The sequence below is a fragment of the Podospora bellae-mahoneyi genome, chromosome 5 (genome assembly GCF_035222275.1).
Source record: "Podospora bellae-mahoneyi strain CBS 112042 chromosome 5, whole genome shotgun sequence".
NCBI classification, from domain to species: domain Eukaryota; kingdom Fungi; phylum Ascomycota; class Sordariomycetes; order Sordariales; family Podosporaceae; genus Podospora; species Podospora bellae-mahoneyi.
Genome location: NC_085884.1, coordinates 1,173,562 through 1,190,563, shown reverse-complemented (window position 1 = coordinate 1,190,563; position 17,002 = coordinate 1,173,562). Strand labels below are relative to the sequence as shown.

Genomic DNA, 17,002 nt, shown 5'->3' with positions numbered 1-17,002 from the left:
AGGAGCCATTACTACAGGCCTGGCAATCAATCTGACTGGCGATAAATGGCGACTATTAGGAAATATTGTTGTTTGACCAACTTGGGGATCACTGATGCCCTTCGTGGCCTTACAGGCATTCCTTATTTTGGGCGAAGTGGCCAGGTTCTCAAAATGTTTTCCGAGAAATTTCTAGAACTCTGTGGGCACCAGAATCCGGTTATTGGCTTATTCTCTTTCTTTTCATCTCTTCTTCGTGCATAACGGAGCGGCAGGGTGGCAGACAGGGCTGCCAGGCGGTATCATGACGGTGTCGATAGGTAGGTAGTGTTGGCTGTCCAATGCCAGGCAGTGGAAGAAAACATTTCGCCTGCTCTAACTTATTGTTGTCTATCCCTGTGCCGGTGGAAGAGACTCTGAATAGCCTCATCACACATCCGCTGTGCAGTGCAGGTGGTGCATGGCTTGCCATTGTGCTGCAGGTGTTAGCAAAAATGGTGCAAACGTGGAAGATCCAGGACGGCCGGCAAGAGGTACCCCTTGCCATCAAGTATGGCAGGATATAAGGCATGCTGGAAAGGATGGTTGGCACTAGCAAAGTCTTCTAAAATACATGTATAGCATGGCATTTTTGGCAAGCCCATTACACTTTGCACGATGATGCCAGCCACCGCTGCCGATCTGCATGATAAAGTGCACGTATAGATTTGTGCTTCGAGGAATTTCAGAAGTCACTTGAGGTTATCAATTTATTATCTTATATTTGGGGGTTTATTACTAACGATTTCTAAGGTACACTGCCTTCAAAACTACTAGCTGAAAGAAATGTAGATAATGTGGCCTCACAGTTCAACTGTTGACCCAATAGGCCCAAATCTGATGTTGGACCACACAACCTTTCTGTATCATGTCAGATCATGTCAGATTCTTTCTTCACCACCCACAAAGGAGACTTACGCTTCACCATTGTTTGCTCGAACAATCGAGGGTTCATTATCTTCCCATGGACAGGGTCCACGCTCGACACCAGGATCCCGGTCATCATAAGGGGGTATCTTGGATGAGTCAAGCCAGGTGTTCCACGTATACCACTTCCACCAGATTATTAGCGGCAAAACAGCTCACAGCACGAGAATATACACTCACATCAGCCGCATCAATCGATGTGACCAACACCATGGGCCGGCTCAACACCTGCCTTTGGTGTGTCGGCCAGCCATTATGCACCGCCCAGATGTCTTGCTCCATAAAGACGTTGGCCTGTACATCACACATTTCCTTACTTAAGCCGCTTTGCTTTGGGAGCCCATCCCACGTTGGAGCTGGGACATCAATCTTTTTCCCATCTTGGATAAAGAACTGATACTGACGGTCTTCTTCCCAACGAGTCACAACGCTGAAGCCTTGTCAGCAACACATAGCGCGGGTCTAACGCATAACACTCACGTGAATTTCCTTGTGGTATCAACCAGCTTCCCCTTCCCATACAACTCCTTCGCCCCCATCCTATACGGGTTGTACTCGCACCCTTTCCTGGCACACTTTGGTGGAACGCCCCTCTCGTCAGGATCATAATACGTCGGGTCGCACCAAGGTCCGGGGCATGGTTCATAATAATCATTCTCACAAATATGCGAAGACATCGAGTATGAATGAGCGTTCGAGTTCCTGCATCGTCATCAGCCTTATTCACTCTCAAGACATCACAACAGCTCACCAAACCGCAAACTCGGGACAACAAGCCCCATCACTCTGCCACTGGTACCCCCGCACCCCCTGTTTATTCGTCGCGGCCCTCCCCCCAACAAATCTCTGCCTATCCTGACACCAGCCGTCACAATACCCAGTCCCATACTCCGCCCCAGCCTCATTCCACGGTTTATGCCTCTCCACCCCCCCATCAGCATCCATAGCCACAAACCCCAACGCAGCATTAACCCCACACCCAACAGTCGACAAATCAACCTGAAAACTAAGCTCATTTCCCAACAGCACAAAAGTCTGGTATCTATCCTTTTTCTCCAGCAAGAAAAGCCTTGAACCATAATTGGTAGCGAACTCGATCCTCGTCACCAACTTCTGCATCAGGGTGGCGTTGGTGGTAGTGATGCCATAGCTCCAACGATAGTCCCCGGCTCCTTCGAGAAGGCACTTTGAGGTGCAATTGTTAGTTGACGCCGGACTTTCATCACCTAGATTGCAAACGGCGGGGTTCCACCACTGGGTGCCGTCTGGGTTTTGCTCCACGCAGTTGCGATACTTGTCGTCGTGGACCCAGCGCCAGTTGGCGTCGAGGACGAGGGAGGAGTTGATTGTTGTGCAGTTGGTGGGGGAGGTGCATTGTGCCCATTGGAAGGGGGGGTGGGTTTCGGGGCTGAGGTTGCCTTTCTTTTGGGCGAGGGATGAAGGGAGGAGGAGGGGGAGGAGGAAGATGGAGAGGAGAGGCATTATGGGTGTGTAAGGGAAGGGTTATCATGGGGTGAGCGTACTAACGGTCAGAAAAGGAGGTGATGGGGTATGGTTTTATATCGACAATTTTTCTCCTGGGAACAGCAAAGACTCAGTCACGATAGAAATGATATTTTTCGGGACGGGAAGCCGATTTGCGGGGAATTTATATTGCTGATGCATCTCGAATCCTCCACTGTGACGCACACCGTCAGCAGCACTTTATATCGCTTCAAGTTGGGGCTGTAGAACCTGGTGATTTACTTTATTTATTCGCTGTACGAGCTTTGGGCCAAGAATAGTTGGCTCGAAAAGTGGGATCTAAAGCGGATATCGGAGCAGCGGTCCCCGTGGCATCTGACTGTTCGAGGTAGGCTAGCAGTTGAGTGCAAGATTAATGATGTGAGGTCTAACTTTCACTTTGGCTTGGATGACCCTCAATGAAATCATGCACCTGTCTACAAAATGGACGAAAATAGACTGTTATGACTTACATGCATTTAACATAGGTAGTCAAGTGTAAGTGAACAGGAAGCAGTCTGAGCATTTGCCCCTTAACAATCTCAGCTGTAGATAGAGATAGTTTAGGCTTAATAGAGGTAATCTAAAGTTTAGATAGAGATAGTCTAAGCTTTAAATAGAGATAGTCTAAGCTCTGGACAGACATATTCTAAGCTTCAGATAGACATAGTCTAAGCTTTATGTGTCAGTCAGATGAATTGAAGAGGCCTGGACCATACTCTACACACGCTTGGATAAGAATTAGGCGGAAGACTATATTATTGGTTATAACATGCGGCTATTTACCTTAGGTGTTAGTGAGTAGGAAGTATTCAGAGCCTGTTATCCTCGGTACTCTCAGCTTCGAGTAGAGATAGTCTAAGCTTTAGGTAATGTAATGGATAGAGAAGGGTTGGACTATATTCTATATCAGCTTGGATAGAATGAGGCGGAAGGCCACATGTTTGCGAGTCTGAGCCAAAAGATGACACTAGTATCATGCTTGTCACCTATTTCCGTAGTCATCGGAGACAACTACTGTCAAGGTCATTGTACAGGCCACAATGAAGAATGAAGTCTATTGTTCCCTCTTCTATCCACTAACCTAATCTTACGGATCTTTTACGTTTTAGGCAACACCGCAGGAATCCGTTAAAGGAACGAAGTCTCAACCATACACTTCTAGAAATTTGTAAAACACTATTCATGATTGTCTGTCCAGAGAGGAAATGACCGTCTATGCCCTTTCTACCCGGCCACTCCCGCATTACCAACCCCCGCCGTCTGGGTCCTCCGATTACACAAAAACCACGCAGAGACAACCTCGGCTTCATCATCCTCCGCACCCCTGACTTCGCCACCACCCTCCAGAGAGGTTTCAGCTTTGCAGACTACAATATTGTTCCCAACACGTCAGCAATCTACGAAACGGAACAGATAACGTTGATCGGCTCGCTCTCGAGGTTGACACTAGAAACAAGTGGAAAAGAACCTGGCAGCTCCACGGTCAGAATTGAACCGGTAAAATCCGGCAATATCGCAAGGCGGAGCAGGAACTGTTCCAAATCCACAGCTTTGACATGGTCACCACGGCACGTGTCCGGGATGTGGTGGCTTATGTGCAGCCAGACTTCACGGGGAAGATCTATGGGTACACTGTCAAGTCACGATCGGATATGTCGACCAACCGCGACTTCTGCTTGAGAGATTACGTTGCCGGGCCGTTTAGACGGTGGTGGAGCTGGAAGATAAGAGGGAACTTGTACACTGGGGAAGATCGAGCATTAGGTAGGTGTGAATCACAACTGTCTCCGAGAAAGGTCACTCAATGAGATGTAAAAGTTTTACGATCAAGACCCCGCACAAAGTCCTCATGAGTGTCGTGTTGAATAACCATCTGTATTATCTTCTGCATATTCCATATATTTTATATCTCAACCTTCCAAAGGGAGATAGATGATCCTGTCCCAGTTTTCCCATACCCAAAAATTATGTTCCAATCCCAAATCATTATTGGCCTAACCAAGGATCATTCTACATCATCCATTACGTCCCTCATCGTTCATCTATTTAGGGAGCGCCTTTCTCTTGATGGTGTTCATCCTCTCCAACAGTCCGATATCCCACCATCCCTCCCAGACCGTCTTCCTCTTCTTGGGAGCACTAGGAATAGGGGGTGGGCTGAAAATCACCGTCTCAAGCGCCGGACTGGGACTCGTTTGCTCCTTGAAGCGAGAGCTCCTGCCCGGAGGCGAAGGGACGACGATGGGAGGTGGGACGGGCACACCGCCGGACCTGCGGTTGCGCCGAGCGGCCATGAAGCCTCTAATAGGCGACAAAGGAGAACAGGGAAGGCGAGTTGGGACCCGTTTGTGTTCTTCGGGAATTTTGTCGTTACTGGAAGACGTGACTGTTGCTTGTGTGTTCGGGATTGTCAAGGTAAGCACTGGGACCCGAGACGCCAGGGGGGAGAGGCCCTGATATTGTCCCTCCTTCTCATCAGTGGGAGACCCTGGGATCGTCGGCATTGTCTTGGCTGGCGCTCGCATGTGTAGCCTGGGCGGTGGGCGCAGCCCTTTGGTCGGGGGACTGCCGCCAGTGAAAACGCTGTTGATGGAAGATGCGTCCGATTCACAGCTGTATCTCGGCTGAGTGATTGACAAACCGAGGGCGTTATTATTTCCAACAGAAAGCAAAGCCGCAGGGGGAGCACGGCTGTTTCCGCGGTCGAGGATGGGCACCAGCGGAGGAGGGGGGAAGCTTGGGTAGTAGGAATTGGTGGAAGCCATTGACTTTGTGCCAAGAGACACGTCCGACTCCCATGCTTTCCCAACACCACGCACTCCTCCGTAGGTGCCCGCGCGCCCCTAACCCTCAATATCCTTGTTCTTGGTCTCGCGACGGATGCGTTGCCAGAGGCCGAGGCAGGCCAGTGTGGAAAAGGCGAAGAGCAGGCAGATGGTGATGCACAATCCCCACACAGCCTTGATTTGGTAGCAGGTTGTCTGGTCAAGCAAAACGAAGCTGATGTAGGAAATGGTCTTGGTGATGATCGACTTGATTGGGGAAGGTGTGGACCAAAACAGGCCGGAAGACCATTCTGAGGACGGGAGAGCAGCGCAGTTGAGCATGGAAAGGGGCTTCCCAATCAAGGAAGCTACGACGATGGAGGCAACGAGGAGGAGGCTGTCGAGACCAGCAGTGGTCAGCATCGAAAGCATGTTGTCGTAGTACAAGATGTATGTGATGATCACATAGATTATGGCTGTGACGGCCTGTTTTAGGTCAGTATATGATGCAGTGGTCGAGATATGGGACAACATACCACTGTCAAAGCACCGACAAGCTCTGATGGGGGACTGTGCTCGGCTGTGGCAATCTCGTTGATGAAGTTGGCACAAAGACCAATGACAGAAATGAGGCACGCAAACTGTGATGCCCTCATGACAGTAAAGGTGACGCCCAAGGCGCCGAGCTGCGGCGCTTGGAACCGCATCTTGTTAGGCCCGGCGTTGTTGAACTCGGTAATCAGCTCAAGCGAAGGTCTCTCCTTGGTGGCTGTTCTGAGAGGAAACTTGGATTTTGGAAACGGCACCGTCGGGGGAGGCGGGAAGGAAGTAGTCACGGGAATGTTGGGCAACTGGTGATAAGACCGTGGGACAGGGTTTCGTTACTTCACGGCTGGCTGCGTGAAGTTTTGGGGAAGATATCGGGACAGGTCAACTGCCAAGAAATGTCGAATAGATGTGGATGTGCTGGTGGTGACTGGGGGTAATCGAGGAGTCAAGGAAAACCGAAGACCAAAGGAGATACCCAAGTTGAAAACCTGTAGATAATCACAAAGGAAAGATAGGAAAAAAGAGACCCTAAGAAAAAGGAAAAAAGGGAAACAAAACCCAAGGAAAAGACGTGTGTGTTGTGCTTGTGTTGCTGAACAGAAACTCCAAGCAGCGAGCCCCGTCGAGGCAGCTCGACATCTTATGTGTCTCCGTTCTGTTCGCCAGCCATCTTGATCCGACGTTGATCCATGGCAACGGATGATTCATTTCGGCTTGAAACAAGCGCGTCTATTGGCGCCTAAGCTCCAATTGCACAACATGGGAAAAGAAACAAGGCGATCGAGTGAGGCTCTTGGAATTCGATTGCTATTTTTTGACCCAAGACGTTGGCGGCATTCTGTAGGCGCTGAGCCCAGCCAATCGGAAGGCCGATGTCGCACGACTGGCGGGGACTTGCATGCCCCACCAGGCCGGGCGGCTGCTGAAGTTCAACGGCCAACCAAAAATCTCCGATTGTGTTGTCTCTCGAACCGACATCAAAGCAACATTCGACGCTTCCTCCATTGGCTCACAGTTGACCTTGCTGCGACTGTCCTTCGCGATGCTAGAATTACACGGATCACTGTGGCCTGCCACGGTACTACAGTCCACCAGATGCACAGTCTGGACTGTGCTGAGTGTCGGGTGGTTAAACCCTAACCCTTACGAACAACTCTCTCCCCAACAACACGTCTTTGTGTACAGGTATATAGGTAGGTCGGTAGGTAGGTAGATGGGATCCAGCAGTTGATTTGGAGCATGGAATTGAACTTGTGATATTGCCTGACAAACCATATTGTCCGACAAACGACATATAAGACTCCCCCTAAACTTCCTTTGCAAACTCATCGCACTTCATTCTAGCTACAATGGCCACACGTTACTCTTTCTTGTACTCGTCTACTGGAACATCATTGTCATGGAACTAGTACAGAGGATCAGGATTACCATCTGGCCCAACCTTAAACTCCACCTTCCAGAAGCTCGGCCCTTGGTCCGTACCAACCCATCGTTCGCGCCGTGATAACTCGTTGCGTGGCTGGAGCCAAGTGAATACGTCATCCTCATAGTGATTGAGTCGAAATTTCTCGGTCTTGAGGCCCTGAAGGAGCCCAGTAGAGATGGGCTTCCTCCACGGTAACAACAACCTTGACGATATTATCTTATCCCAGTACGTCCCGGTATAAGCACTCAGATTCCGCGACAATGGCCCGCTCATCCGTGTTCGCTGAAGCTCCTCAACGAGATCAGGGTACCACCGAAAATTCGTAGCTGCTGAAATCTTGGCTGCCGCGATGTAATCGTTGCGTTTGTGGGTCGGAACCTCAAGAAACTCCTCCAGAAGCAGCTGCCCAACCCAGTCAGGGACATCGTTGAAAGCCAGTGCGTTGGGTGTGATGAAGATGGCGCTTTCCGTATCAGGAACATGCATTTTGAGAGCCAATGTGCCAGGCATGCTTCCTTGGTAAAAATAACCAAACGGGACGGTACTCCTTTGCCGACAACGGGCATCCCCTCGGGCATCAAATGGGGATTGATGCCAATCTGACCCATTCTTCCGGGAGGCTGCACGCGGGCCCAGCCAAAGCCATATGACGCCTCATTTTTTGATGGCTGGTCCATGAAGATCTTTGCTGACATCAGATTCGCGACCTTCTTCCGCGGTAGTCCTTCGGTAGATGTCTGTCCGGTGGAAATTTGTTGGTCGAATGCTTTGATGAACGCTTTGCACAGCTTCATCAGGTCTTTAACGCAGGGCCTCATGCCCGCATGGGGACCGCCGAGCCAGTCGTCTCCTAATCTGACACAGGTGATGGGTGTGGAGGTCTCGTCCTCCAGAGCATTGTAGCACTCTCCAACATTGTCGAGGTCAGATGGGGGTGTTTTGAGGTAGGTGCGCGTCATGCCCAACGGTCAAAGATGCGACTCTGGATAAAGTCGAAGAACGACTCTTTGCTGAGAGACTCGATAACTTTGTGAGCGAGCTCGTACGCTAGATTGTTGTAGGCAAACTGACCGCGGAATGGCAGAAGTCGTGTCTGACTGTTGAGATATTTCATCGAGCTTGCGCTGCTGACAAGGATGTTGCCGTCAGTACCGATGAGCATATTGTCACCCCAAATCATGGCCGATCGGTGGCAGAGAAGATCGGCGATGGTCATCTGGTTCTGATGGGTTTCGTCTTGGATGTTCGGCGAAGGCAGCGCGTCCGTGACCAGCGTGTTCCATCTCGCTTTCTTTTTATCGACCACGATTCCCAGGTCCGCAGAGGTAGCAGCCTCGGTCAGAGAGCAAACGGGAAGAATCGTCTCGTCGTTTGGAAACAATCGTTACTCGACATCACGGTAGCCGTAGCTGGCGAAGTACACTTGGGTGCCGTGGTGCATGGCACCGAGTGAGAGGCCAGGCGCGCCACCAATGCGCACCAGCTCCAAAATCTTTGGACGCAGAGAATCAAGTCGAGATGGGAGGCTGTCCATGATGTGGGAAGGGTTGGACTGTAGTCGGTAATGTCGGTTAGTATGCGAATGATTCCAGAGTGCGAGCGGAAGGGAGAAGGGAATCCTAAGAAAGGAACATACCCAACATACGCGATGCGGCATATACATCGTGATACCCTCCTCGAGAAACAGTGCGATAGGAAATGTGGTGAAGAGAAGCACAGTGGCCGGTACGCAGAACTCTGGAAAAGACAAGTCGCAGATGAGTAAGGCGGGGGGAGGGCTGTGCTTGCGTGGCCGTATTGGGGGAAGATTTGCCGCTTTTTTCCATGAGATAAGATTGAAATCTAGGCATCGTCAGGTGAGGTGGGCGATGAGATAAGATGGCGCGAGATTGGAAGCATACCGCCTGGCAAGCCGTTGGAAGGGAACTCACGGGCGGTGGGGACGGTATGTCCAATGACGGCGGTTTCCAGTGATCCATCAACCAAGATAACTCCTCACGGAACCATCATCTGGGCGGCCAGACGACGCGGGGTCGTCCTTTTGCGAGTTGGAGCTATACTCGTCGCTGGCTATGTGTCTGTGCCGGCGTGAGCCACTCCGCGCTGGCTTCCTACACATCCCGTCAGGGCAACTTCTGATGATATCGAGACGCATGTTGCGGTCCCTGAGACTGTCATCAGAGTTCTGGTTGAGCAGTTGATGGAGTCGGAGGAGTATCACTGATTGTGGGACGGCCAACGGCGGCAAAAGTGAAGCAGAAAATAGGTGAAGACTGATGATGATGTGAGAAAATCTATGCAACAGGAAAAGAAACCTGGAAGCCTTAGAAGACTGTGTGAAATACCAACAAAAGCTTTAATCAAGAGCAATCCAGAGTGTGGGTCTGATAATCAGGGGGGAGTTCTACATATTGTTTTAGCTTCTGATATATAATACCCCAGCCCTCCATAGATATGATTTAAGCTTTTTAAAGTCTTTATCCAAGCTTTCTAAATACTTTAACTAAGCTTTCCAAAGGCCATATTTCAATGCTCAAACAACGTTATTTAATCTTTCTAATTAAATTATCTAAACTTTCTAATACCATTACCTAAGCTTTTTATCAATATCAAAGGCTATGTAGACCTTCTAATAACGTGATTTACCTACCTAAGCTTTCTGTGGAAGCAAACCTAGGTAACTGATAGATGACAGGTATTGTGGTGAGCCCAGAGCAAAAGAAGTGTGTAGTAACTGACGATGTGTTTGGGGTAACCTGGTAGAGTGAGCTGGCAAGCCAACCTACACTCACACTTCACACCAACCAGGATCAAAGCAAAAGTTATGGGAATAGGTCAGCCTGCTCCGTCCCACTGGAGCAGCCCACACTACAGGTATAAATTAACTGCCAAATATAAAGGAAAGGTAAGCGATAAAGAGCATCGGAATCCAACCAATATTTAAGATCTATGGAGTACCAAAATGAAAACAATAAGGCCGAAAGTTGAGTCCTGAACTCTCTCACACATAGTATCCTTAAATAAGAGTATCTTGAAACGTTAATTGTATCAAGGGAAGGCCGTAGGCCAAGGTCTTCGTCACCGTTACCAGGGCTAAAGTCACAAAGGTGAGTCAGGTGAGGTAGGGTCGCATCTTCACACTTTTTAATAACATCATCGATGCTCTCTATAGATATAGTCTTAGCAATAAACGTATTGATCCAAGCTCTATTGTTCTATCATAAGCTAAGCTAAATTATTACCACGGTATAAGACACAGGACGTCTGAATCGATCTTTTGACATTCCTGTGCCAAGCAACCAGTGTGGTGCTCCTCAGGTCCACCTTTAGCTAGACCCACAGAGACTGGTGAGATGGATCGCTCGCAGAACATGCTAAGTTAGATCAGTCACTTTCAACGGGTCAAGCTCTCATCTCTTATCAACACTCCAGAGTAACGTAGCCCATGGATACCTACCTTTCGCTTCAGCAGGGACACAGGTTACCTATCTTGACTTAACAAGTAGTCAAAAGCATCCCATCTCAGCAACACCCACAACTCTTCTACCCTAGCTCAACAACCATGAACAACCCCAACCCCGCCTCCTCCTTCTCTTCAATCTTCTCCGACCGAGCCCAGGAAAAACCCCGGCCCCGAACCGACATCTTTGCCCTCCCAGGCCGCACCGAATTCCCAGCCAAATTCATCATCCGCCTCCACCGCAACGACGCTCAACCCTCCCTGGTGTGTAAACGCGTCTGGCCGATTTGAAATTAGGCGTACAGATGGGCAGGGGAGATAAAGATGTCCTCGGATCAGGAGGACAGGCTGGCGACCAGTTCGCTTGATGAGGTGTGCCTTGGGCGGCGGTGGCGGAGGTGAATGGGTATTTTGATAAAGATGAGGGGGGTAAGATATATAAATATGTGGCGACTTGGGTGAGGACGCCGTATGATGGGAGTGGGAGGGAATCCTGGTCTTTGGTTCAAGGGGTGAAGAGCGAGGATCAGTTGTGGGGGTGGTGGAGTTTTAACTTTGGGGGTGTGGAATACCTTGGGATTTGAATCGAGGATGGACGTAATTCCATGGTAGTTAGAGGAGATTATGGTACCATCATCGTATTTATTCAAGCCGGTAACAACAAGGTACCAGCCTTAGGCAAATGCATGTATCACAACGCCATTTGGAGCGTGGTATGAATGGCGATCTCGATAATCCAAAGTCAATATTACTCCGTGACTCCATAGGTATCGAAGATAACGAGGTTAGTGAGTTCGGGAAATATTCAAGTTTAATGGCAGCCCTCATGATACAGACATGGGACTGCAAGGTTAGCACTCAGGAGATCCTTTAGATGACTGAGACTGAATCATCAATGAAGTGACATGACGAAGGCGAAAAGTCATTTCAACGATCATCGACATATCAAAGGTAAGCCGGTAGTTGTTCATATCTGAATATCTGGGAAAGCATGCTCAACCTCCACTCTAGTACGGAAACATTAGCCATGCTCAAAGATGCTGGTATAACAAGATGCCCACACCCTGTTATTTTGCACTTCGTGTGCACCAACAAGAAATCTCGCCGTATGGAGAGGCGCAGCCCAGCAATTATCCGGGAACATTCCTCGGATTCATCACCATCCCGGCGCCAGATATTCACCACGTGTTCGATGAGCAGAGCGGGGGATTTCATATGCACGAGAGGCAAATCTATCAATCATCAATGTATAACCTGTAACAAGCACCTATGGGACCATCGGACATCAAGCAAAAACTATGGAGCCTGCCTATCCTTGGAAGCGCATCTGAGATGTGAAGGATGATGAAGGGAAGTCGAAAGCCAAGATTTCAGTCTACGCGGGCGAACTGAAAAATGGCCTTCCGGGATTAACATTGGAAATCGGCTGAGCATGTGTGTTGTCGAGGTTTCAGGGTACCGTGAACCGGAACTCCTGGGCAAAATATATAGCTTTATCCAGATTGAAATTCAAGGCCTCCGTGGAACAGTATCAAGCAACAGCCAGAAGAGAAATACTGTCTTGTTGAGGGTGTAGTGAGCCCCTTCCACCCGCGGTGAGGTCGTACTGTTGGGCACATGACATATTACAACCGATGAATAGATATTGCTGCGAGCAGCTGAGTGCCGGTAGAGGCGATAAAGATCATGGTGTAATCCAGAGGTGTGAAAAGTCTTGTCGTTATTTATTCATTAGTCATGGATATACCTGACACCGATAACTCTCCTGCTAAAAACAATGATCTAAAAGTCAAGGCAGATCACTATTGCCTCAGTTCTTGTCACCATTTCCCGCAGGAGACACATGAATCTGCCAGTAACTCCTCCAATCCCACCACTCCCCCTTCTCCTCCCAAGCCTGCTGGTTATCACCCTGGCCAGGCTGCCACATCCCCAACCCAGAACCAGCATCGTATTGAGGAAACTCAGCCCTCTCAGCCAGCAACCCCCTTGCCTTTCCATCACCCAAAAACGCCAAGAAGTCCTCCGCAACATGCACATACTGTCTCAACCCCTGATAAACATCAATTGTTGCCCCAGTCGTGAAGCTCAGAATCCAAGGCTCTAATAACGGCGCGTCCGTCACACTGGGATGCGAGGTGCCCAGAGAAGTCATAAACCAAGTCGGATTCCCCCTCTCATTATTCTCCTCCACGATCTCCTTCACCGTGTCAAAGTGCGCCCTTCCATAAAAGATGCTCGTCTTGCTGCTCCAAGAATTGCTGTGCACCACAAGCATGGGGACGTTGATATCTCTGTTCAATGGACCACTTTGCTTCCCAGGGTCAAGGATGATAGCGCCCTTGAACGGCCTCATTGGCGTCGGCCCTCCTCGTAAAGCTTGCATGGCCCCAGTCGCTCCATAACTATGTCCTGCAACTATCATCTCATCTGTGTTCAACCGCCCGGCCCAGTTGACAAGATCCACACCCTCGCCTCTGGGGTTCAACCCATACACATCCGCGCCTCGCCCCATATTAATCAACTTCATAACCCTAACCGCCTCTTCAATCTCCGCCTCCCGAAAGCTGAGCTGTGCCTTGTGGAAGTCCTCCACGCTGATCTCCCTCCCATCAGCAGTTTCAACCTCACTCTCATCGAAAATGAGCCTCTTCTCCTTCGGCAGTCCCTTCCGCTTGATCATACTCCCCGGGCAAGACCCGTCTCGATGCTCAAGCATAACAACCACATACCCCCTCGCCGCGAGCTCCCCAGCATAATGGGAGTAATCCGTCCTACTGGATACAGTCCCATGAGAAAAGATGATAACGGGGTGACCTCCCACCTGTGTATTCTCCAGCACCTGCTCCTGTGTCTCTGCCTTGTCCCATGAAGTCGCAAACTGGGAGTATCTCGTCGCGGTGTCGCTTAGCGGGGCGTCAACCGCAGCGGGGATGGTGATGCTCCCGGCCAGCGTCTTGAGTGCAATCTCGAAGATTTTATTGACAAGCCAGTTGCTGATGTGCGCCGCCTTGGCGTAACCCTGAGCACGGAGGTAAAGTGGTCGTGGGATCCAAGGGTGGCGTTTGACGGTTGAGGCTTTGGCGGCGGCGTAGGTGGTGGGGTAGTAAACGGTGAAGAGGACGGTTTGGAGGTCGAAAGCGGGGGTGGAAGTTGCCTTGAATCGTGCTGTGTCGATGGTGCGCACGGGCATAACGGGGGATTCGATATCGATTGCGCCGACGGCATAGGGGCCAGTGTGTTGGGGGAGTGGGTGGGCGAAGATGGGTTGGGAGGTAAGTTTGCAGTAGAGGATGTAGCTTAGGCCGAGGAAGATGGGGAGGAATCGCCATCGGAGGAGGTTGAAGGGAAAGGTCTTAGGGGTGTGGCCCCCGGGAGCTTCTGGGAATGGCTTCATGGTAGCCGGTATAACGATGCTATGTATAGTATGTTGGATGAAAACATTGTCTCACTGATGGAGAGGGTCGCTGGTTATTTTATGTTGCTGATCGACAGCTATGATGCAACTGCGCCTGTGCCCCAAATTGCCAAGCCTTGACCCAGCAGCCAGGTTTGTGACATCACCGGTGTTACCCGGCAGCCAATTACACGGGCTGATCAAAAACTCGGACCAGATTGTTGGGCTTGATTGGGTTTCAGCACATGGCCAAATCAGCAAAATTATTGTCTCTTCATCCCACTTCTTTGACGTATGTATGTAATATGTTCCAGAGTTGAAAATCTGACAAATCCGCAGTAGGTGTGCACAGACCATCTTTGTCACCATGACAGCCCCTGAACCCCTGAATTGCTTATTGACAGAGTCACATCGCCTTCCTTCTTTAAGCAGTTGTGATGATGCAGCAGCCAGCCAATAGTGGCAACCAGAGCCTGTAAAGACACGATTGACAACTTGTCACAAAGGGTGCAGAAATGTGATGTAGTAAATGAAAAGAAAAGCAAAGCATGTAAATTCAGCGCTAACTAGGTACCGCTTGTCCAACTCACAACTTTTTCCCCATCCATTTATCCTCCATAGCATCGTATCCAGCATTATTCGTATCTTCTCTCTAGACCAAAGCCCGCCAGCCAGCAACTTAGGCAGCGATCATCTGAGTGCGGCGACCGATGGGGGCGGCCTTGATGGCAGCAGCGGGAATGACATTCTCACGCTTGGTAACCTGGAGACCCTCAAAGCTCGTGATGGCAATGCCAATGGTGTTGCCAAGAGAGTTTGCCTGCTCGGGGACACCGTTGGTGCCAGCGACGACATCGATGAGGGCAAAAGCAGCAGACTGTCTGGTCAGCGTTCAAGTTCAGTCATGCTTAGTGGTAGAAAAGGCTCACATCAACAACAGACTCGAGCTGGCGAAGGACGGCGGCAACGGGCTGTCCAATGATGGGGACGGTCTGGAAGAGGCCAGCCTTTCCGATCAAGATGTTGAGAAGCACCTGGTGGACGCGGACAAACTCGCGGAAGGCGTCGGCGACGGTCTTCCGGTCGGCGTCGAGCTCGAATCTAGGGGTGGCAACAATCTGAGGGACAGCGGCAGTGGTGATGGTGATGATCTCAGTGAAACCTTGGATGATTTGCTGGCGGAGGAATTAATAGCCTTTCACTTGGAGGGTAGGCATGTAAGGGGACAAACAGGGAAAGGGCCAAGGCCAACGACGATGAGAGGGCCGTTGATGATGGTGATCTGCTGAGCGGGAGCCTGGAGAGCCTGGGACTTGGCTGTCAAGGTCTGGAGCGTCTCGGCAATCTGGGTGGAGGTGAGAGCAGCCATGGCGGGGGCAGCAAGGGCAATAGTGCCAGCGATGATGTTGCGGAAAGAGACCATTTTGGCGGTTGTGAAGTGAGCTTATGAAGGCTGGAAAGGTGTTGGATTAAGTGGTTGAGTGTGGGTGGGCTGTTGGATGAAGAGCAGTGATGAGTGATGGAGAAGATGTCGGGATGAAGCTGAAGGATGAGAGGGCCTCTTATAGGCCAATCTCGCGTCTATCTGTCACCAAGTCACCGACTTTCAGCGAGGCTCTGTCGTGGAAAGCATGGAAAGCGCAGTTGCCGCGCAGAGCTCTATCCAGTGATCCTCAAGGCCAAGCTTCGAGACGATCAGCAACAGGGTGGTCCTGGCATGAGTCACGGACAGTGTTTCCAATGGAGGCACATGGGAGGAATGCCGAGGATGTTGAGCTAGACTCAGACGGGTTACTCTGTTGAGATGACAATGATTCAGATGTCATAGCATCGCGGTGAGCGAGGCCCATTGAGATCGCTGTGGAACCCCTAGATCCTCCTAAGCCGAGTCAGGATCTGTGAACCACTTGCAGGCTACCTCATGTCGCCGCGTCTGGCAACGCAAAGCCTTCAATTTTTACGTCACAAACCGTGACTGTTCACGAAAGCATACCTCCTGCGGCGATCATGGCTTCTCACCCTCCCAGTCTCTCCTCTGCAGCCATTGCAGTGTCTTGCCTGGCAATCGAATTCACTTCCCATTTCTGCTGAAATTGAGACCCAGGCTGGCTCAAATACCGCGCCCGGGCAATCCAAACAGTTGAAACATGGTGCCTTTGCTTGGGGTCCAATTTTCATGCCTGGAGTCATGCTTCCAGGTTACCGGGCAAGACCATTCATTCCAGCAAATCGCCGACGTTGGTATAAGCTCAGATGATTTTCTGATGAACTGGCAGGGGACAAGGCATACCCGTAACAGGGCCGACTCGACAAGGGATCGCAGGGCCGCGAGTGGATAGACAAATCAAGCCCCAATACCCAATAGTGCCAATCCCGCTTCTTCAGAAAAAACGCGATATGGCATCTGCAGTGGAACGATCCCTTCCCACATTTGACATCGCAGATCTTGAGGCTAAAATAGCTTGCGAGATGGCGCTAGCACAAACACAGCGTTCCCGAGTCAGCTGTGCCAGCACCAGGTCGTCATGCCCTTACCAGCAGTGATCGGCAGTACCATCCACCGCCAGCAGATCTTTGACAGTCGAGACAGGGTACCCCAAAAATCAAAGGGTTCAATCACCTGGAACTAAACTCTATTCAACATGGTGAACTGGTAGGTCAACATCAATAACTCCGACTGTGGCGGGGAAGGGCCGGTGGCCTCCCCGCTTGCCTTCCTTCCGCGAAGCTTGATCCGCGCAGCTATCCCTCTTGTGTGCTAGCACAGCCGTAGAGGTTCATTGCTTCTCCTCCCGCACAAGCTAGGCAAGCGCCGATGGTGCCCAAAAGCCCATGGTGAAGAGGATCGGAGGTCGGTATCAACATCGATCTATTGATCCCTTTCTGCATGCTTGGAAGCCGTATGCCAAGGGAGAATACAACGCCACATGTTTCGGATCGCGATTGCCGGGTGG

General features: G+C 50.5%; 6 protein-coding genes across 6 annotated transcripts; all 6 read right to left on the bottom strand.

Moving 5' to 3' along the window:
- Positions 1-821: 821 nt before the first annotated feature.
- On the bottom strand, positions 822-2,427 carry QC761_512770 (uncharacterized protein; the record flags this gene model as incomplete). The annotated part of the gene is made up of 5 exons (XM_062880436.1): positions 822-879; positions 937-1,070; positions 1,126-1,375; positions 1,432-1,647; positions 1,697-2,427. 5 exons carry the CDS (start codon positions 2,425-2,427, stop codon positions 822-824), a joined length of 1,389 nt encoding a protein of 462 aa, XP_062730680.1.
- Positions 2,428-4,493: 2,066 nt separating this feature from the next.
- QC761_512775 (uncharacterized protein) lies at positions 4,494-5,216 on the bottom strand (the record flags this gene model as incomplete). The annotated part of the gene is made up of 1 exon (XM_062880437.1): positions 4,494-5,216. The coding sequence occupies one exon, from the start codon at positions 5,214-5,216 to the stop codon at positions 4,494-4,496; it is 723 nt and encodes a 240-aa protein (XP_062730679.1).
- A 78-nt stretch (positions 5,217-5,294) lies between these two features.
- QC761_512780 (uncharacterized protein) lies at positions 5,295-6,541 on the bottom strand (the record flags this gene model as incomplete). The annotated part of the gene is made up of 2 exons (XM_062880438.1): positions 5,753-6,541; positions 5,295-5,702 (listed from the first exon to the last, which is right to left on the bottom strand). The coding sequence occupies exons 1-2, from the start codon at positions 5,921-5,923 to the stop codon at positions 5,295-5,297; spliced, it is 579 nt and encodes a 192-aa protein (XP_062730678.1). The 5' UTR covers positions 5,924-6,541.
- Positions 6,542-7,067: 526 nt separating this feature from the next.
- QC761_0076800 (uncharacterized protein) lies at positions 7,068-8,854 on the bottom strand (the record flags this gene model as incomplete). Its single annotated transcript, XM_062872791.1, has 2 exons — positions 7,068-8,743; positions 8,837-8,854. The coding sequence occupies 2 exons, from the start codon at positions 8,852-8,854 to the stop codon at positions 8,576-8,578; spliced, it is 186 nt and encodes a 61-aa protein (XP_062730677.1). The 3' UTR covers positions 7,068-8,575.
- Positions 8,855-12,461: 3,607 nt separating this feature from the next.
- On the bottom strand, positions 12,462-14,048 carry QC761_512800 (uncharacterized protein; the record flags this gene model as incomplete). The annotated part of the gene is made up of 1 exon (XM_062880439.1): positions 12,462-14,048. The coding sequence occupies one exon, from the start codon at positions 14,046-14,048 to the stop codon at positions 12,462-12,464; it is 1,587 nt and encodes a 528-aa protein (XP_062730676.1).
- A 521-nt stretch (positions 14,049-14,569) lies between these two features.
- QC761_512810 (uncharacterized protein) lies at positions 14,570-15,799 on the bottom strand. The gene is made up of 3 exons (XM_062880440.1): positions 15,280-15,799; positions 14,978-15,223; positions 14,570-14,925 (listed from the first exon to the last, which is right to left on the bottom strand). The coding sequence occupies exons 1-3, from the start codon at positions 15,469-15,471 to the stop codon at positions 14,728-14,730; spliced, it is 636 nt and encodes a 211-aa protein (XP_062730675.1). The 5' UTR covers positions 15,472-15,799; the 3' UTR covers positions 14,570-14,727.
- Between the last annotated feature and the right edge of the window lie 1,203 nt (positions 15,800-17,002).